The 21,128-nt window shown below is 48.1% G+C and overlaps 1 protein-coding gene across 1 annotated transcript; it reads left to right on the top strand.

Annotated features, from left to right (window-relative positions):
* The first annotated feature begins 1,110 nt into the window (after nt 1–1,110).
* On the top strand, nt 1,111–17,051 carry LOC137464199 (E3 ubiquitin-protein ligase BRE1A-like). Its single transcript, XM_068175511.1, is given in 15 exon segments — nt 1,111–1,846; nt 1,970–2,137; nt 2,255–2,402; nt 2,580–2,762; nt 3,990–4,108; nt 4,936–5,082; nt 5,264–5,341; nt 5,657–5,776; nt 7,012–7,191; nt 11,223–11,372; nt 12,328–12,540; nt 14,430–14,555; nt 15,436–15,576; nt 15,901–16,014; nt 16,875–17,051. Coding segments are annotated over 15 exon segments (2,277 nt in total). The 5' UTR covers nt 1,111–1,633.
* The last annotated feature ends 4,077 nt before the right edge of the window (nt 17,052–21,128 follow it).

Raw genomic sequence — 21,128 nt, 5'->3', positions numbered from 1 at the left:
AGGAAAATGGTTCCATGACAGTTGTCTTTTTAAATTTGAGCTGTCATTTAATGTTTCTCTTAAAAGATACCTCACAGGATCCCCGTATGTGCTGTTCCAATAACTCACTTAGAAATAATCTTTATACTGTTTTGCATAGGATGAAGGGCACTGCCAAGCTGAGATGCCTGTGAAATGCTGAGATTTGGCAAAGCAGTGTACCAGCTTCATCTACAAAAGGCAATGGCCTTGTTGCTTTCAGTAGAACTGCTCCATTCAAGCAGGTAGGAACTGGAAGGTTCAGTTCATAACCACTAGATTGACTGTCAATGCCATTATAGGCTGAAATGGAACGAGTCGGGTTTTACTGAGAGGGTCTGCGCTTCATTCACTTCTGGTTTCATTCAGTCTAGAGGCTGGCACAGCACCAGTGGCTGTGGGAGGAGAATGCAGCTCACGTCTAGTGAAGATCTGATTGGTTCCATGTTTCATCTCCAGCCGCTCCATTTGCGTTGGAAACCTTTTGAGGATACACTTGTAATTTTGCTCAATAATATTTTAGGGAACTACAGGAAATACTGTTCAGACATGAGAAAAGCCTTTTTTAATGTTGAGGATGATCAAGCACTAGAGGGGCTGCCCAGAGCCATGGCTGAGTTTCTGTGCCTGGAGATGCTCAGGCTGCCTGGTCAGGGCCCTTGGCAGGCCCTGGACTGGACCTGCTTTGGCTGCGCCTGCTTCGTGCAGGAGCACAAGGCAGGTGACCTCCTGCCCTGCCTTGCAGCTCCAGCTGTTCTGTGATTCTCTACTAGTCCAGAGCTTTTCCGACTGGATTGAGTTAGGAATAGGTTCTCTTGAAAAATGTTTGCATCTCTCCTGGTACACAGCACAACTCTTGGAATGGGTCTTTGCAAGCCTTGGCCCCAAGTTGCTTTTCAGTTCTGTAGCTTTTGTGAGCTCTCTAAGTACAGAGCTCCTTTATTTCCAGGGAGTTGCTGCCCTCAGCTTTGACTGGCTTTGTGTGTAGATTTAATAGGAACAGTTTGGTTGTTGTGCAGTGAACCGGTGCCGCATCCACACTGTCTCAGTTTTTTCCAAAGTCTAACCTGGTTCATTTTTGTTAATGCAGAGAAACAGAGAGTGAACCTGGATGAAGATTTTTTTGCAAAGAGGGTGATAAGGTACAGTGCTTCCATTCTAACATTACGGAGCAGTGGATATTTTCCCCATGAACTTTCTGCTTGCAGTGCAGGTCCTGCTGGTGTCTTTTACTGCTAGTGTTGGACCACAACGTGTGAGTCAGCACAGGCTGGCACAAGCTCCCAGTTAGAACACAAGGAATAGATTTATTTCCATTACCTTGCTACTTGTGGGATCCCCAAAGCAACACCTGGGCAGAAGTGCAGTATTAGAGATGTAGGCACCCTTAAACTCGGCCTGTGCCAGAGGATCACTGGCTTGTCAAGGGTTATTCCCAGCTGCAAGGTCACGTGAATGATTTACAGTCCTCCTTACCAGTCTTCCACTTTTAATCCATTCCTCCCAACAAATATTTTTCAAAATCTTTCTGGTTCCATGATCTTCTCTGTTTTGGGCATTTTGTTACTGTGATGGGTCAGCACGTTAAAATCCGCAAATCAAATTGACCGCGTGGATGTGTATTTGTGTTTTTTTAATAGTGTTCTTTAATGTTCAGGGAGAGCTTGGAGAAGGTGGGAATCTGTACACTTCAGCCACCATGTCTGGAATTGGCAATAAACGGACGTCTGGAGAGCCGGGCCCTTCTGCACCTCCAGAGAAGAAGGCAGGGGTTGAAGATTCGGGCACCACTGTGGAGACCATTGAACTTGGTGGCGTTTCTTCAACGGTATGTCTTCCTTGCATACCCCCACTCCACCTTTTGGTTTTTTTCATCTGGAGGCAGAAATGTCTCTGGGGTCAGGTTGAGTCTTTCTGTGACCTGGCCTGTGTGCCATGTTCCTGTGCCCAGGAGGAGCTGGACATCCGGACCCTGCAGACCGAGAACCGGAAGCTCGCGGAGACGCTCGACCAGTGCCAGGCTGTCGAAGATGAGCTGCGGGAGCACATTGAGAAGCTGGAGCGTTGGCAGGCCACCAACGATGCCTCTCTGCTGATCATCAACTGCTACTGGAATCAGGTTGGTAACAGCTTTTGTTACTTCATATACAGTTTTCTTGTCTCCCCTGTACCACTGCAGTCCTTTTGTTCACATCCATTCTTCACCTTGTCTTGCCTTGCCTGTCCCATCATTCAGTTTGATGAAAATATCTGCATCATCCTGAAACGCTTCGACCTGGACCGAGGTCTTGGAGACCTTTTGTCTGAAAGAAAAGCACTGGTGGTGCCAGAACCTGAACCAGACTCTGACAGTAACCAGGAGCGCAAAGATGAGAGGGAACGAGGTGAGGCACCTGTCTGGGGACAGTGGCAAAGGTGGATTTCAGCTATGGACAATGCTGATACCCATTTCTAAAGGCTGACTGAGACTTTTTTTTTTTTTTTTTTTTGTGATTGTAAAGGGCAGTGATATGCTACCTTCTAGAACACACTTACTTCTTCTCACCTCTTTATGTTCCCAGGGCAAGGACTGAAGCTGGCATTCTCCTTCCTGGCCACTCTAGCCAGCAGTACCAGTGAGGAGATGGAATCTCAGCTGCAGGAGCGTGTGGAGCCCTCCCGCCGTGCTGTTGCCCAGATGGTGACAATGTACGACAAGCTGCAGGAGAAGGTGGATGTGCTGTCTCACAAGCTGAATAGTGGAGGTATGACCAAAGTGGCAGGTATTCAAGAATGCTTATCTGCCCCCACCTTAGACCTGATCCTGCATTGTGGACATTAAGGTCTAGTCCTTCTCACATGCATGTGTTTTCCAAAATGAATTTGTTTGACTTTCCAAACTCTTGTTATCAAAAGCTCTTCTAAAGGACCATGTGCCAGAAGTGCATTGCAGCTAGCTCTGTATTTGAATGCTGAGGGCTGTGCCCAGAGTGTTGGGCAGCTTGTTTCTGCCAGTACTGTGTTCATGTGCCTGAGAAGTCAGAGAGCAGTTGAACCTTCCTAGCCAGCGGTCCTCAGCCTCCACATGAAATGCTTCATGCTTACAAGTAAAGAAGTGAAATCAGCATTGCAAACTGATGGTGGACTCCTTCTTTGCAGTTTCGTAGAAGGGGTAGGAATAACAAGCTGCTCAGTTTCCACTGAGTCCTGAGCAAAACTGTACCCATCTCACGGTGTGGTGTGCTTAGTGTAGCTGTCAGTTTTGAATGTAGCAGAGTTCTGCAGAAAAAGCCAAATGACCAACTTCTAAAAATTAATGTAGCAGATTCACTTCAGACTCAGATGACTGCTGAAAAAACATCATTAGCTTAAGGTTAGGTTTTGAATCTTTTGAAGGAAGCCTTGTGTGGAATATCAGCTCATGCTTGATGTGCCTTCTGTGTGCTCTGACCAAGTCTGGCATTGGTGTAGGGAAGTGTTGCTGTCCTTGGCTGGCAGTCATGAACTGTAGTAGCTTTGACACTGGTGCCATGTGAGCCTGTCCTCAGGTGCTTTAGTTTCACCTGTCACCCTGGTGCTGTTGTTGTCACATGGTGTCATGGTGTGCTGGCCTGGTGTGTCACCCTGGGCCACCTGTTACAGCAGGTTTCTGCATGAATTTGGGCAGCACTGGGGCGTCCCTGGGTTCCAAGGGCATGCTCTGGGTTGCTGGCACAGACACAGCTGAAGCTATCTCTGGTGAGAGGGGATGGCCCCCAGGTCAGAAATGGGCAGCACTGTTAAACTGCAGAGCCTTTTGCTTACGGAGTGCAGGTCAAAGCTCTCTGTGGAGGGAGATCAGGCCCTCAGGAAGCACGCGTGGGAGAGGTAAAGTAAACTGAAGTTAGTTTACTTGAACAGAAATCTCCTTCTCTGTTTTCTTATTTCTCTATTTGCTGTTCAGGAATTAAAATCAGTGTTCATTGATTTCCTTTCCTTTGTGCACCTTTCAGATATTTCACTGATGGAAGAAGGAGTAGTGGAGCTGAATACCTGCCTGTCACATGAGAATGGTCGGCTGCAGGAACTGGCTGATGTTCGTCAGGGGAAGCACAGAGTCATGTCTCAGGAGGTATAAAAAGGAGAGAGAAAGAAATCTGCTTTGGTGCCCTGCTTAGCATCATTTATGGTTCCCATAGATTGGAAAGCAGCTCATTTCCTTGGAGAGGCACAGGAGGAACATGGTTTGAACGTTGTGAAAAAGGTTGTTGTTGTGGAGAGCTGTACATAGATTTTCTATATAAACGAGATTGATTTGCTTGTTACATCACTAAAGGAAAGGATAGAAGCAAGTCAGTGAACTGAATGGATTTAACTTTTAAAGGAAAGGGGAGAGCAGAGGAACTAGGGGCAGATGATGCTGAGGTGGCTGTGTAGATACCTGGAACAGTGGAGATGACATCCCTGCCATTCTCAGTTACTTGGTTTCTCTGTGGTGTTTGGCAGTGTAATGATACCAGTTACAGGATGATCCCAGTTGTTAAAGGATTCACATTATTAGCAGCATTTGTTTGAGAGATTTCAGTTCATTTTAAAATTGTGTTAAAGCTGGTCTTGCCCAGCGTTAGACCTCTGAGCACTTAGGTGCTCGGTAGAGTAGATGGACATAGGGATTGAAAAGATTAAAACCAAAAAAGCCTTTGAAGTAGCTGAGGTGGCTGCCTCTCTATTCTGCCAGATAATGCCAGCTTCCTGCTCTTTCTCTATTTTCTGTTTTGTTTTATTTTTGTTGGTGTCTTGGGATTTGGCCAGTGTAACATTCAGGACAGTTCATGGAATAGTCTGTCACCACAGAAACAGGTGAAAAGCACATGATGAATAAGAGAAATGACTCCTGAGCAGCACCAGGACAAGTTGGCACTATGCAATGTGCTGGCTGAAGCACTCCTCTGATGGCAGTTCTCCAAGCTGCAAGAGAGGGTGGAGACAGCAGAATCCCGAGTGTCTGTCCTGGAGACCATGACTGACGGCCTTCAGTGGGACATTGACAGGATCCACAAGAGGGAGAAGAGGCTCAGCCGCCACCTGGCCGATGTCCTGGAACGAGTAAGCGCTGGCCAGGAAAGCTGGGAAGGGGGATGGTGTTGGATGGGCATGTGACATCCTCTCTGGGACTTTGCTGGGGGAGCTGAGACCCTGCTGTGTACCTTCTTTGGTCTTGGATCTGCTGCATCACTCTTGTTGGTATTTCACTGGGTCTTGAGGAAATCTCTTGCATTTTTTGCAGGTAAATTCCATAGGCTACAAGGTGTATGGAGCTGGGAGCAGCCTCTATGGGGGAATAATCACCATCAATGCCTGCAAGGTGAGGTCAGGAGCTTGGCTGTGGGCAAGGACAAGAATACAGTCAAGGAGAACAAGGGCCACAATTTGAACAGAATTTAGGTACTTATTTTAGATCATTTTTAGATCCTGTGCCACAAAGCTGGGTGACTCTGGGCAAGCCATTTTGTCTGTGTATGAGTTTTCTACTTAAAAAACACCTGGTGGAATTAGACTGGCTTGGTCAAGTGACCTGACTGCTCAGTCTGTAATTGCTGTTACTGCATGAACAGATAGTTCAGTAGCATTCTCAGGAGACACATTAACAGTAGGATTTACAAGCAGTTTATCCCAACAGTTTGAGGAGATGAATGCAGAGCTGGAAGAGAATAAAGAGGTTGCTGGGAATCACCTTAATAAACTGGAGGAACTACGTCAGGATCTTGAGGAAGTAACAACACAGAATGAAAAGCTCAAGGTGAGACATCTGTAGCCGTGTGAGGGTGAAGGTGTTCTGTGGGATGGGCTGCCCTCAGCTTTGCAGTGATGTGTCTGCAGAAAACCTCATCAGCAGTTCTGAGCCTGCTCTTTCGCAGTGTTACACTTTGCTCCAGGTACAACTCAGCGAGTCTGTGCCTCCACTTGCAGCTCAGCGCGTTGGTGACAGCGTGTGGCCGCCGTGGGAAACTGTACTGGTTTCCTGCCCGTTCCCGTTCTGCTCTTTTAGTCCATTTTAACCATGTCTGGTTCAAACTGTTTTCACCTCTTTACAAGTAGTGATCCCTCCTCCACCTTCCCCACGTCCTGTGCAAGTGGAACCAGAGAACAGAAACAATCAGGGAACTTGTGTGGGGAGAGAGGCTCTTGAAAGAGTCATTGAATTTCTGTCTTTCCCACTGTGGGGGATGGCTAGATAGGAAACACCTATGAGTTTGTGATGTTTTAAAGGTGGTAACACAAGAAGCTGTGGCTCTGTGGTAGATAAGTATATCATGGAGAGAATAATCCAAATTTCATCTTAGTGGTCAGTGCCAGTTATACGAAATGTCTGTCTTGATATCCTAAATCCAGAGATCTGATGCTGGGAACTGTCCTGAGGCACCTCTGAATTCTGTTTATCCACATGAGTTTGTTTTGAGAGAAGTGGTCTTTAACTTACAGCTTTTTTTTTCCCCTCCCTAATTAGTTTTAAGCTGAATGCATGTATATATGTGTCTGTTTCACTGCTGCTAGTCACAATCATTTGCAAACTTTTTTTTCTAGTTCAGTTCTCTGGGTTTTTATTCATTTCTCTCTCTGTCAGTCATTATGGTTTACTGGCAGAATGCTAACAAAATGCCTACTTGCATGTGCATTTTATCTGTTCTCTCATACTTTTCTATGTGTCCATCTTTATTGATCTGGGTGATTATGCTTTATTATGTTTTCCAAGGTCACATCTTTGAGAGAAACGATTTCAGGACCCAAGAGTCAAAAACTTCTGTCATGTGGTTGTGCAAGAGAAGCAGCCTAATGCATGCAGAGAGCACAGAGATTTTTTAAAATTGGTACTGAATCCTATCACTTGGACCTACTTCACAGCAATCCTATTCAAGTTCTATTTTTGTCTTTGCTTGTGGCAGCTTGATTCACTGTTCTCCTATCTTGAGAGACAGAAACCAATGGCAAGGGGATAATTTCTCTTTTTGTGGCATTTTCTTGTGTCCCAACCAGGTTGAGCTGCGACGGGCAGCGGAAGAGGCTGCGAAGGAGACCCCGGAATATCGCTGCATGCAGTCCCAGTTTTCTGTTTTGCATAACGAGAGTCTCCAGCTGAAGGCACACCTTGACGAGGCCCGCGCGCTGCTCCGTGGCACCCGCAGCACGCACCAGCACCAGGTGGAGCTGATGGAGGTAACAGCTCTGCTCCCTCAGCCTGGGAGCTCTGTCATGCCAGCACCATCACTGCTGGGTCTGCATGCCTCTGCAAACGCTCAGGGAATTGACGTTTCTGGCAATAATCCAGGCTCTTGTGGTACCTGACATTGATGAGGTAAGAGATGCTCCAGGTTCAAAGCACCGAGTTCTGTTTCCTTTTTGTTCCTCAGAGGGATGAGGTCAGCCTTCACAAGAAGCTACGCACTGAGCTGATTCAGCTGGAGGACACCCTGGCACAAGTCCGCAAAGAATATGAGATGCTGAGGACAGAGTTTGAACAGACACTTGCTGCCAATGAGCAAGCAGGTATGGTGTTGTTCTGCTGTGCCTGAAAACAACCACCTATCCACCAATGCTCATTAGGGGCTACAGTGCACAAGAACACTTGGGTTGATTCTTTGTTGCTGTTAAATACTTGTTCAGGTCTCTTCACCTGTTTTATTGGGAGGCCAGCTCCACTTCTTTCTAGATGCTGCATAATAGATCCAATTTGGTAACAATTTGGTTTATGGTAGGATATTTTGAATTATTAAAAATTTCTTGGGGCGGAAGGATTCATTTCCAAGTCTGTAAGGACAATCTAGATAGCAAAGCAGTAATTCTTAAATTTCATCAGAGGAAATAAATTAGTTCTGAAGTGGCATTTAAATCCGATTTCTTTTGTAACATGACGTGTTTCCCTTAGGATCATGGGCATAAAAAGAATGCTAAGTGGGAGCTTAGGACTGTGAATTTGCAAGGATTTGTGGTTGTATATGAAACTGGTATGACATTTTTTCTGCAAGTGTTTTGTGTTGCTCTGTTCCATAGCAGAATGGTGATAATCTTGTTTTATTTGTCATTGTCACTTAGCTTGTTCTCCATCTCCATGCAAGAAGGTTGACAGAAGTGTGGTTTGTTACTGAGGTGTTTCTGTTTTTGCAGGCCCCATTAATCGGGAGATGCGTCACCTCATCAGCAGCCTCCAGAATCACAACCACCAGCTGAAGGGAGAGGTGCTGAGATACAAGCGCAAACTGACAGAGGCCCAGTCTGACCTGAGCAAGGGAACACAGCAGGAAATGCCAGAAAAGAGGGGAAAGTGCTTAGGAGAGGGGGGAATGCTGTCACTCTTGCCAGTAGTATCAACCTTTCTGATCGGCTGTGCAGGATGCAGTGAAATTTTCTGTGGAGCTCTGCACTCTGCTGCTTCCTTTGACTAAATGAATGCTTTTTCTTTGTGGCTGTGTAGTTGCTCAATGGAAAGGGGGCATGGAAGCATGGATCTGGGAAGACAAGGGAGAAGAGAGTAAGGAAGACTCCTGGCTCATGGCAGCTGAGAAGAAAGCAAAAGCTGAGGTATTCCTAATTTCTCTTCCTCTTTTCTTTTTAATGTGTTACTTAAACTTCTTTTCAGCTACTCTGCAGCAGAACTGTGTTGTTTCTCTCCTCAGAACTGAGGATTGTTTGTCTTCTCAGCTTTGTCACTTGGAGATTGGAATGGTCTGGAGATAAACGGGGACTAGTTGCTGGTGCAGGCACACACACACAACAATCTCTAGGTTCATAAGCACAGACCCATTTGCAGATCCCTTGAGTTCCAGCATGTCCCTCTGTTTGGGACCCCTGTGGTTCCAAGCCCCTTTTGCCTTCTTCACAAGCAGGTCTCACCTATAGGCAGCACTTCCTCTGTGCAGCACACATACGTAGGGTAAAGAGTTAGATTGCACGGCGATACTTCAGAAAATGTGTAATGAAAAGATACAAGAAAATAGGACAGGACAGGCTGTGATGATCATGGGCAAGGCCGAGCCAGACAAATGTGTACTGACTGTCCATATTTTCCATAGGACTGGTTCCTTTTATGCCCTTCTCTGTCTAACCCCAATTTGTTCATCCTTGGTCTCCATTTCCCTGCACATTGCTCCTGGATTTGAGCAGCTCTTGATTCCCACAGCTGTCCCACTTCAGAAGCCATTCCTGCTTTACAGTGTCATCAATTACAAAGTCTAAGCTGGTCTTCCTGGAGGTTGTTCCTGTAGTTTCCTGGAAGCTGTTGTGACTGGAGAGGTTTGCTTCCTCTCTGTGTCTCTGTGCTTGTTTTGTCAGGTTTGTGTCTCTGTATATTTTGGTTTGGGTTTTCTCCTTCTCGCACACTCAGATAACCTTGATGGAATAAACATTTTCACACTCCCATGTGCTCTCATCAGTTAGTGGGACTGTGTCATGGTTTGACACTGGCGCGATGCCAGCGCTTCCATGAAAATATACTTTTTAAAATAATTGCTGTGAGATGTGATCAGGAACAGAGCAGAGCAGGCCCAAACTTAGTAACTAAGGAAAGAACTTTATTAAACTACTACTACTATAAAAACTACAAACACTAAATCCTGGATGAAGACTTTCTAAAACACCCCTCCTCCTCCCACCTAATTCTTAAACAAACTCAACAGTGAGACACCACCCAGGATCCTGATTAAGTTGCCACCCTTCAGATATTCGAATACTCAGTCTTTCAAGGGAGACAGGAGTCTCTCCTGTGCCACAGACCCCCCAGGAAACACAATTGCCACCCTTGTGTTTCCATGCCACACATGGCAACCACTCAGAGAAAATCTGCCATGGTGACACTCTCCTTTCCATGTCACAGTGCTCTCACCACCGTGCATGGACAGACTGCTCACAGGGCTCCTTTAAGGATGCTTTGCCATGGACCAAAAGAGACAACAGTTCAGTTTCTCATTTTGGGACTACAGTCCCCCCCATTTTCCCCTGGGGCTGAGGGTCCAAAAACAGAGGTCTTCTGCTCCTCTTCTTCTTCCTTGAAGATAGAGGGCTTCTCCACACCTTCCCTCTACTCCTCTGCTGGTAATCACTGAAACAGGTCTCCTGGCACACCAACGCACCACCCTAAGTGCAGCTTCTGTTAGGAAAATTTGGTTCAGTCTATGGCTAACAAGAGAAGTCCAGCCACAAGCCACTCCATCATCTCCTTCCGACTCGAAAATTTCTTCTTCCATCATCTCGGATCCCAGACTGTCTCTCTTCTACTTCAAATCAAGAAGGAGCAATATTTTACAAAGCCTTCATTTCTCAGGAAGGGGTTAAAAGCTCAGACTCCCTGGACGGCTGATATCTCTGCCCAGCAGCCGACTCCCAAGGCCAAGGCTGGGCGCCTTCCCCCCCCTCCTTCTCCTCCGCGCCGGCAAAGTTACAGGTGCCGTCCGGACTCTCTATCTCTTCCCTCTGGGGGGGGGGAATGACAAAGACATCTCCGCTTCTTTCCACCCTTCCGTCCACAGGAGCTGGCTCGGTTCCAGTCCTTCTACCCCTCGGCTCACCTCGACCAGGCCTCATGGCTTCCCCTCCCCCACCCAGCCCCATGGCTGGGCAGGGGAGGTCTGCACAGCACCTTGACCGGAACCAAAGAGAGCGAGCTCTTGGGAGTTCTTGCTTTTAACCCCCTGTGTTCTCAGAGGCGTATCCCTATCTTCAGTGGTCACTTCAGGTGCCAATATCCAAACTTGACCACTGATTGGTTTGACCTAACTTCCTGAAAAAAAAAATCACTTCCATGTCAAACCACGACAGACTGACCAAGTTTCGTTCTCATCACTGCCTCCCTTACCATTTGTCTGCCAAGTTTGTATCTCTGTATGTTTTATTTTACTTCCTCCTTTTCCTATTATTTCCTTCTTGTATGGAAGAAGGTCTTTGACCAGATGCCCTTAAAGGAGCAGATGCTCTCTGAGCACATACCCATACATGTACAATTGCAAGAGACTGATGTTCCTACTCTGATAAAAGATGATGTGATATTTTCAAAGGTGTGGAAGTCAAGATCTTGGGCTTACAGCCCACCTCAATGGTACATCTGCCTGTAATACTCTTGTCAAAACAACCTGGGGTTTTTTGCCGTGCTTTGAAGGCAGTCCTGAGTGTTTCAGAGAATTTTGGAGAAAGCAGGCTCTTAACAATGCTCAGGGCATATCCTTGTGTTTAGTGTCATTTTTGGCTGGTTCTTGTAGCTTGAAGAACTGAGGCAGAGGGTGAAAGAATTGGAAGACAAGGAAAAAAAGGAGAGTAAGTAGGTGGCTGATGAGGATGCCCTCCGCAAGATCCGAGCAGTGGAGGAACAGATTGAATATTTACAGAAGAAACTTGCCATGGCTAAGCAGGTGAGAAATTCCTGATGAGTTCTCTTTTGGCTGGGTCAACTGAATGAGCTGCCTTCAGGTTACGTCCAGGAAGAGAGAAGGAATTTATATCTGTATGGGCCAGAGATGGGAGTTTAGTGCTTGTTTACCAAAGGGGAAGAAAACTGAGCAAGCAAAAGAACCACCAGTAAAATAACCCCCTCCACCCTCAGCTCCAGGATATCGCAGGCAGGCCATGGTGGGAAATTTTAAATAACAATTAAACATTAAATAAACAATTAAACATGTGGCCTCGGTGAAGTGCACAGAGGAGAATTGCCTTTATCAGCCATTAGGGGAAGAGATTACAATTTCTTTTTAAGAATTATGACCTCCTCAGTTCATCTAGTGAATATGTTTGCATGGAAGTGGTACATACCATCTGCTAAAAAAGGCTCAATCCAATGAGAGAGCAGGACCACCTCAGCAGGGTAGAGGCAAGCCAATGAATTGACATGTATGTTTTTGGAATTCAGATTCTTGTTATTGTAGAACAGAACTGCTCTACCTTGTCAATGTTGAAGTGATCAAAGTGAGTTTAAGGAGCTTGGCAGCCTGTTAGTTGGAAGCTGTCCACATGTAGAATTTTTGGACCTGCCACAGGAGCTGGCTCGGTTCCAGTTCTTTAGCTCTTCTGGTTTACTTCGACCAGGCCGCATGGCTTCCCTTCCCCCACCCAGCGCATGGCTGGGCAGGGGAGGTCTGCACTGCACTCTGACTGGAACCAAAGAGAGTGAGCTCTTGGGAGTTGTTGCTTTTAACCCTCTGTGTTCTCAGAGGCGTGCCTGTGCCTTTCAGTGGTCACTCCAGGTGCTAATATCTAAACCTGACCACTGATTGGTTTGACCCAACTTCCTGAAAAAAAAATTCACTTTCATGTCAAACCACGACAGGGGTCCAGGGCACAGTTTGGCCAAAGCCTGTGAGTGTTTTGCAGGAGGAAGAGGCCCTGCTGTCAGAAATGGATGTCACAGGCCAAGCCTCTGAAGACATGCAAGAGCAGGACATCCGCCTGATGCAGCAGCTGCGGGAGAAGGATGATGCCAACTTCAAACTGATGTCAGAACGTATCAAGTCCAACCAGATCCATAAGCTGCTGAAAGAGGGAAAGGAGGAGCTGGCAGACCAAGTTTTGACACTGAAAACACAGGTAATAGGGTAAAGTGAAAGAGGACAAGAGAGCTGGTGGGGAGGTGGAGGTGTGAGTTACCTGTTTTAGGCAGCTGCACACAGCTGAACTGTTTGCTCGCTCCCCCACTGAGGGAAAGGGGAAAGAACCAGAAGGGACAAAGTGCAAAAACAGATGAGATGAAATAAAGGGAGTTTAACAGCTAAAGCAAAGATGTCCATACAAGCCAAACAAGAAATGAATTAATTGGTTACTTCCTGGGGCAGGTAGGAGTTGAGCCATCTCCAGGAAGGCAGGGCTTCATCACGCCTTATTGTTATTTAATAAAGGCTGCAGCTCTGAACATCCTCCCAGTCCTCCTTTCCAGCAGCTGTTATTGCTGAGCACAGCACTGTAGGGTATGTAACACCCCTTGGGCCAGCGGGATCAGTTGTCCTGGCTGTGTGGCATCCCAGCTTCCTGGGCATCCTCAGCCTACCTGCTGGTGGGCAGCATGAGTCACAGAAGGTCTTGGTGCTGTGTAAGTACTGCTCAGCAGCAGCTAAAACAGTGCTGTGTCACTGACAAGGCTTTTGCTTCAAAATGCAAAACATAGCAACATGTGAGCTGCTCTGAAGAGAATTACCTGTCCTCACCAGAATCAGTCCAGGATGGAGTGTTCCTCTCACCAGCCTAGGAATGCATCAGGCTTCAAAGGAGACTGTCTTTGTAAAAAACTGAGACTGCTTTATGAGCCTTAAAATGTCCTGTGGGTGAGGAAAAGTGGTAAATCCTTTTTCTGTTGGAATGGTACTTCTGCCTGTATATTCTACCTGTAGCTATATGTATTGGTAACAAGCAGGCGGAGTTGGAAACCATGGTTCAGCCTGAACTACCTCCTACAAGGGCACAGGCTGGGAGAGGAAATCACTGAGAACACTGGAACAGAGAAGGACTTGTGGATTCTGGTGGATGAGAGGCTGGGCCTGAGCCAGCAGTGCATGCTGGGAGCCCAGAAAGCCAACTGCATCCTGGGCTGCATCCAAAGCAGCGTGGGCAGCAGGCTGAGAGAGGGGATTCTGCCCCTCTGCTCTGCGCTTGCGAGACCCCAGCTGCAGTGCTGCATCCAGCTGCGGGGTCCTCAGCACAAGAAAGACACACGGACCTGTTGGAGGGAGTCCAGAGGAGCCTATAAAGATGATGAGAAGAAATGAGCACCTCTGCTACAAGAACAGGCTGAGAGAGCTGTGCCTGTTCAGCATGGAGAAGAGAAGACTCAGGGGAGCCTTCATTGCAGCCTTCCAGTAGCTGAAGGGGACTTAGAAAAATGAGGGAGAGGAACTTTTTATATGAGCATACATTGACAGGACAAGAGGCAATGGCTTTAAACTGAAAGAGGGCAGGCTTATATTAGATGTTGGGAAGAAATTCTTCACTCAGAGGGTGGTGAGGCACTGCTGGAAGTTGCCCAAAGAAGTTGTGGATGCCCCATCCCTGGAATGTTCAAGGCCAGGCTTGGATGGGGCTTTGAGAAACATGCGCTAGAGGAAGTTATCCCAGGGAGGCTGGGACTAGATGATCTTTAAGGTCCCTTCCAATCCAGGCCATTCTATGACTCTGTATCCTGTCGTCCTTGGAACCACTGTGGAACTGTTCGCTGCCTTGCAGCAAGTCTTTAAGCCGCTGTCCAAAAATTAAGAAATCTTTGTTGCAAATATTTGACTGCTAAGCTTTAAAGTGTTGACCATAGAGATCTGGGTACAGCTCTTTGGATACAGGCACAGCTGTTCAGGGAGAAAAAGGCAAGCTGAATGTGTGCTCCCTGGTGATGGGGAAGCAGGGGTAGTTTTAGCCTGCAGCTTGAATGGCAGCTCTGAAGACCCACAGAGCATACATTAATTCCTTCTGTTCCCTCTGTCTCCCTTCCCAAGGTGGATGCCCAGCTGCAGGTTGTACGTAAGCTGGAGGAGAAGGAACACTCACTGCAGAGCAGCATTGGAACGGGAGAGAAGGAGCTGGGTCTGCGAACACAGGCCCTGGAGATGAGCAAACACAAGGTGAGCGATGCCTTCGTTTCCTCTTGGGTTGTGAGGTGGAGCTGCTGCCTTGTGGGAGGCATGGAAGGCTCTGAGCTCTCACTGGGATTAGAGAACCTGGTATTCCCTGCTTTTGGATGAGTATATCAGAAGGCTGAGGAGTCCTGGAGAGAATTATGATTAAAGTACTGGAGACTGATGCTTTCCTTTGATAAGGAGAAGCAGGTCATATGTTTTTCTGAGTAACCTGTGGTGAAGAGAGAGACAGCAGCCAGATGGACTGGGGTCAAAGCTTTTGTAGCAAAGATGGGATAAGCAAAAGGAAATACAGCTGGGGAATGTGAACACTTTCAACAAATGCCTAAGACAAGTAAAGTAGGTGTGTTACCAGTAAAATAAGTCTAAGTTTAGAGCTGATGCTGCCTTTGTTGTTAAGTTTTAGTAGAAATGCAGAAATTACATTAAAACAGGCAGAAAGGAAAGCAGGAATATCCCTGTGAAGAGGAGCTGGGGAGAATTCAGCAGTGACCTGTGTTTAATAGGACAATTTGTGGTATTAAGGGCACTTGGTTATAAAGTCAGAAGAGAACTGGTGAAGAGAGATTGTTAGAAATAGGTATCGTGCAGTTCTGTCCAGTACAGCGATAGAACTGCCTCTGAACACTTTAATAGAGAAGACATGGAAGCTGGAAGGCTGAAAATAGGTTAAGAAGAGAATTGGATGATCATTGGTGTTTTTGTAAGAGATGTGCCTTGCAGTGTGCCAAGGTTTGGCTCTGCCCAAAGGAATCTTGAAGCTAAATGATTAGAACTTGTTGATAATAAGGTAAGAACAAGGGACTAGAGACCACCAGAGCTGTTCTTCTGTGTTTGGTCCTTATATACTGGTTTTCTTTCTCAGGCCATGGATGCAGCCCAGCTTGCAGATGATCTGAAGGCCCAGCTAGAGCTGGCTCAGAAGAAGTTACATGATTTTCAGGAGGAGATTGTGGAAAACAGAGCAACTAGAGAGAAGGAGATGTTCAACTTCAAAAGGGCTGAGGTATATACCCTATGCACAATCCTTCAAGATCTGTCTGCTTTCGTGTCCTTCTCCTTGTACACTGAGCTTGCAGAGGGTTTCAGCTGAACTGCTCTTGGTATCCAGTTTCACTTTGACTTTGGCTTCATCGGGTCTTGGCTCTTTCAGATTTTGTCCCCTGATAACTGGCAATACTTGTGGCATCAGATGATCATGTTGTCTCTTGGATTATAGGGGATGAAACTATGGCTGGCATGACTTAGCCAGGTGCACGTTCTCTTTGGTCCCTGAAGAAGCTGACAGAGAATGTACTGCTCCTTCACTTGCTCTCCTGTTTTTCCACAGGAAGATATTTCTAGGTTGCGCAGGAAGCTGGAGACCACAAAGAAGCCTGACATGGTTCCCAACTGTGATGAGATCCTGATGGAGGAAATCAAGGATTACAAGGGGAGTGTCTGTGTCCGTCAGCTTCCCTTTTTGCTTTAGTCAGAAGGTGTATAGGCACACTTTCAGTGTCTGACATCTCTCGTCTGTACTCTGGCACTGGAGAAACCACCTTGTCCTTCTGAGGAATGGAAGTACCGACATGTTGAGACATCTCTGAGCACAGCAGCTGGGCTGCAGGGCCCCTCACAGCTCTGTGTGTGTGTCTGTGTGTCTGTGTGTCTGTGTGTGTGTGTGTCTGTGTGTGTGTGTCTGTGTGTGTGTGTGTGTGTGTCTGTGTGTGTATGTCTGTGTCTGTGTGTGTATGTCTGTGTGTGTGTCTGTGTGTGTGTGTGTGTGTCTGTGTGTGTGTGTCTGTGTGTGTGTGTCTGTGTGTGTGTGTGTGTGTGTGTGTGTCTGTGTGTGTATGTCTGTGTCTGTGTGTGTATGTCTGTGTGTGTGTCTGTGTGTGTGTGTGTGTGTGTGTCTGTGTGTCTGTGTGTGTCTGTGTGTGTATGTCTCTGTGTGTGTGTGTGTCTGTGTGTGTATGTCTGTGTCTGTGTGTGTATGTCTGTGTGTGTGTCTGTGTGTGTGTGTGTCTGTGTGTGTATGTCTGTGTCTGTGTGTGTATGTCTGTGTGTGTGTCTGTGTGTGTGTGTGTCTGTGTGTGTGTCTGTGTGTGTATGTCTGTGTGTCTGTGTGTGTCTGTGTGTGTGTGTGTCTGTGTCTGTGTGTGTCTGTGTGTGTCTGTGTGTGTCTGTGTCTGTGTGTCTGTGTCTATGTGTGTCTGTGTGTATGTGTGTCTGTGTCTGTGTCTGTGTCTGTGTCTGTGTGTCTGTGTGTCTCTGTGTGTGTCTGTGTCTGTGTCTGTGTGTGTGTGTGTGTCTGTGTTGCAGGCCTGCCTGACGTGCCCGTGCTGCAACATGCTCAAGAAAGACGCGGTGCTCACCAGGTGCTTCCACGTCTTCTGCTTCGAGTGTGTGAAGACGCGCTACGACACGCGGCAGCGCGAGTGCCCCAAGTGCAACGCGGCCTTCGGGGCCAACGACTCCCACAGGATCTACATCGGCTGAGGCCCTCTCAGAGCCCCTGCTGGTGCTGAGCCAGCCTCCTTCCCTCCCTCTCAGCTTCTGCTGCCTGAGCTGCAGTGTCTTCTGGGAGGAGCCTTCAGGGTCTCCAAAGAAATACACTCTGGATCTTGCTTCCTTTCTTGGCCCTGTCCCTTTGGTCATGGCTCAGTTTTTGTGTGCTCTTTGTGCCTGAGAGGAAGTTTCCCATCCCTTGCTTTCACACTGCCAAGGCGGGAATGTGCAGCTGAAGTGCTGCCTTGGTGGGATGGAAGCTGAGCTGCAGCAGAGATTAGTGAGAGCTTTATTTGAGGGCCCTGCTTTGGATGCTAATTGAGTCCCATCATGGAATGGCACTGCTCCTGGGAGGGAAGTGTTTCCCAATTAACAGGCCCAATAGAGACCAAGGAAATTAATCTGTAGACTCAGTGGAGCAATTCCTTAGGTACCTGTGCACCTTCCTGAGTCAGGGCAAGAACCCTCGAGGGCTGGTGCACTAGGAAACCCTACCCCAAACAAACACGTCTGAATATCCACCAGAGGAGAAAGGAGAGATCTTGGAGACCCTTAGAAAACAGCATTCCACTGACAAGCCCTGGTTGATGTGCTCACCTTCCCCTAGGCTGAAGCATTGCTGCCATTGTCCTTCTCAGAAAAGGGCTTTTAGTGGTTCCTTTGCTGCAGCTTTACCACAAAGATTGACCTGGTTATGTACAAATTCTTCTTAAAGCTGTTCTTTGGTTTATTTTTCTGGTTCTCCTGCCTCTGGTACTGTCTGCTCTCCCATCCTTTGTCCAGTTCTTGGAAACATTTCTCACAAGCTTTAAACTTCTACAGTAGAGACACTTGATCTCTTCCTTCCTCTCCTTTCAAAATATGCTCAGCTAGAACAACTTTTGTCCCTTTGGCTCTATCCCCAGTAGCTTATTCCTGACACAACAGGAGGGCCAGGATGCTGCATTATTTCTGCAGCCATTTTGTCATGGCTGCTGGGAATTTTGGCAGGGATGTGGTGTGGCTTAGAGTCTCGGTGCTCCCTGTGCTTGGAGCATTTGAAGCCTGTTCCTAAAATCCAAACGGGAACTTGTTGATTTGTGACATTTCTTCCTGGGATGTAGTGTTTAAGTAAACTTAATTTGCCTGGAAGGTGCACCTCTCAGAGGTTTGTCTCATGGGTGTCCCTTCCCTGAAGCATGGAATCTCCTGCCTTCCTCCATCCCCTCCCTGCAGGAAATACCAGATACAAAGTAAAAGGAGTTCATCACAGGCTCTTACACTATTCATTATCTTGGGGAAAACATTCAGAATATATGAGTAAAGCCGTGGAAATGATGAGGAATCCTGAGAAGTGAGAAGGAGCACTGCATCCTGCCTTTCCAAGGGGAACCTGGGCTGCTGAGAGTTCCTGCCATCGTGTAAGAGCTGTTAGAAGGAATGAGAGTAGAACCCGCTCCCCTTTCCCTGGAAATTGCTCCCGGGGTTACAGGTTCTGGCAGCAAGTTGGCTAAGGAATGATGTGGTGATGCTGCTGGTAGATTTTGGGGTACAGATGCTTCTTCATGGCACCAGGACCTGGCTCATGAATAAACTGTCTGCATCTTCAAACCCCTTGGCTAGAGCAGCAGGAGTTCCTTTTACAGCTGTGAACAGCAGCCTGAACTTTGCAGCCCCAGCAGAGCTGCAAAGCCCCTCTGTCCGTCCCCAGTCACTCTTGTATCACCTTTCTACTGAAATGAGCTTTGTGTGAACTCTGCCCAGGTTGGCATCCCTCTGCTCCTGGCAGCAAATGGATACTTCAAACAATTTGTATTAGTTCCACGGAGGAGTTTGGGAAACTCCTGTTCTCCCTTAGCAAGAAAAAAGTCTTGGTTTTGTTTTAAAACAAAAGCTTATTTCAAGCTCACTTTGGAAGTGACTGAGTTTCTGTCGGTGGACATAATTTTAACACTTAGAAACAATGAACATTTTGGGTTTGTTCTAAAGTAACAGCTTATTTCAAGCTCATTTCTGAAAGAACTGAGTTTCTCTGTGCTTTTAATTAAACCACCGAGAAAGAGAATGTATGGAAATAATTAACATTTATCAGGACTAGTAAGTATTGGGGTAAAAAAAGTAAAGCAGTGACAGTATTCTTTATGAAAACATTCTCTAAATTCAGTGTCTTAGACAAGAAAGAAAAAACCTCATCTCCAGTCTCCCGTGCACCTGCTGTCACAGCAGATCCTCCCCTCTGCCACAGTCTGCAGGCACTGATGTGCCTGTGCCACTCCCCTTCCCACAGAAACCCACAGCAATCTCTTGTCCCCAGGGGATCAGGCTGGAGCAGTGGCTGAAGGAGAAAATAGTATGTCTTTGTTGGGCAGCAGTAAGTTGAGTCTTTTGGGAAAAGGCACAGTTGGTGATGCACTAATTCAGAGCAATCCGTATTTTGCATTTGACATGGGAGAAACTCCTCAGACAGCCACGAGAAATAATACTTGCTTAATAGTAGTTATTAGGTGGTTGACAGTTTCCCATTTATATTTGTGCTTTTAAATGAAGACTGATTTGTTGAAGGATTTGGTGTTTGGAGCTTTGAAGCAAAACATTTTTGTTTAAGATATGATAGACATTTTACATTTTTTTTTATAATATGTTTCTGGGCTCGTGTGTAGAGATAAGAACATAAAAGCCTTGATAAAAACACTTACAAAATTGGCCTGAAATACTTATTTCCTAGTGTTTTGATGAAAAGAGCAATATTCATGTGTTCCAAACAAGTCACGTTGGAGGTTGTGAGGTACCAGATGCTACACAAAGAAAAAGCTCTGTCTAGAAAACTGATTATCTGAAGGGGGGAGGCAGGGGAAGGGAAGGCAACGAAAGTAACCTCAGTGTCTTGCCCATCAAGTTTGTCAGGAATGTGGGGCCATCCCAGATCTATTATACCTACCAAGGTGCAGGCCTGTGGATCCCACTTCTTGGTTTTACATCCTAATTTCTCTTCCCCATGTTCCTGCACTGGAAGGAGCAGACACACAAAATCAGAGAACAAAGAGAAGCTATTGAGGCTAATTCGTCTGGGTCTCACTGTGACCAGCTTTTGGTGCTGATGCAGAGCTTTTCATACACAAGGGCTTTTCAAAGGTTAGAGATGCAAATAGGTAGAATGTCTTCCTCAATGCGCCTGCAGCCTTTGAACCGCACCTGACAAGAACAGCCCAGGCACGGCCCCGCCCAGTGCGGCTGGGCGCGCGCGGGCCCGAGCGCAGCGCCCCCCTCAGGCCGCGCGCCGCCGGCGCAGCCGCGGCCGTTGCGCCGGGGCCGTTGTGGCGACAGCCGGCGAGCGGCGCCATGGCGGAGCTGCCGCTGCCCGCCGGGCTCAGAGCCAGCGCCTTCCCCGCCAAGCTGTGGCGCCTGGCGAACAGCCCCCGCGTCCGCTCCGTGCGCTGGGACAGCCGGGCCCGGGGGCTGCTCATCCACCGCTCCCTCTTCGAGCGGGAGCTGCTCAGCCCGGGCGACGCCCAGGGCCCGGCCCCGCACACCTTCAGGGCCACGCAGTTCCGCAGCTTCGTGCGCCAGCTCTACCGCTACGGCTTCCGCAGGGTGCCGGGCCGGGTTGGCTCAGCTGCGCCGGGCGATGCCGGGGCTTGGCTCCACTACAGCAACCCCTGCTTTCGCCGCGACCGCCCCGACCTCCTGCTCCGCATCAGGCGCCGGAGCGCGGCCAACAGGCAGCGGCCGGCGGCGGGGCGGGAGGGCCGCAGGCGCCCGCCCCGCGGCTCCCAGCAGCTCCCCGGGGCGCGGCCGCTGCCGCACGGGCGGGACGGGCGCAGCCGCTTCAAGCCGCTCTCCGGGGAGCGGCCGCCGCTGCCGCCCGGGCGCCCGCCCAGCGGCTTCCTGCTGCTGCACAGGGAGCGGACGCTGCCGGACGGGCGGGAGCTACGCAGCCCCCGGCCTGGCCGCTTCCAGCCGCCCCCCGGGCAGCGGCCGCTGCTCGCCCGGCGCCCGCCCTGCGGCTTCCACCTGCTGCACAGGGACCGGCCGGTGCCGGCCCGGCGGGAGGGGCCGAGCCGCTTCCAGGAGCTCTATGGGGAGCGGCCG

This window comes from Anomalospiza imberbis, chromosome 38, assembly GCF_031753505.1.
Source record: "Anomalospiza imberbis isolate Cuckoo-Finch-1a 21T00152 chromosome 38, ASM3175350v1, whole genome shotgun sequence".
NCBI lineage: Eukaryota > Metazoa > Chordata > Aves > Passeriformes > Viduidae > Anomalospiza > Anomalospiza imberbis.
The sequence above is the reverse complement of the archived record's forward strand: the minus strand, read 5'-3'. Positions and strand labels throughout refer to the sequence as shown.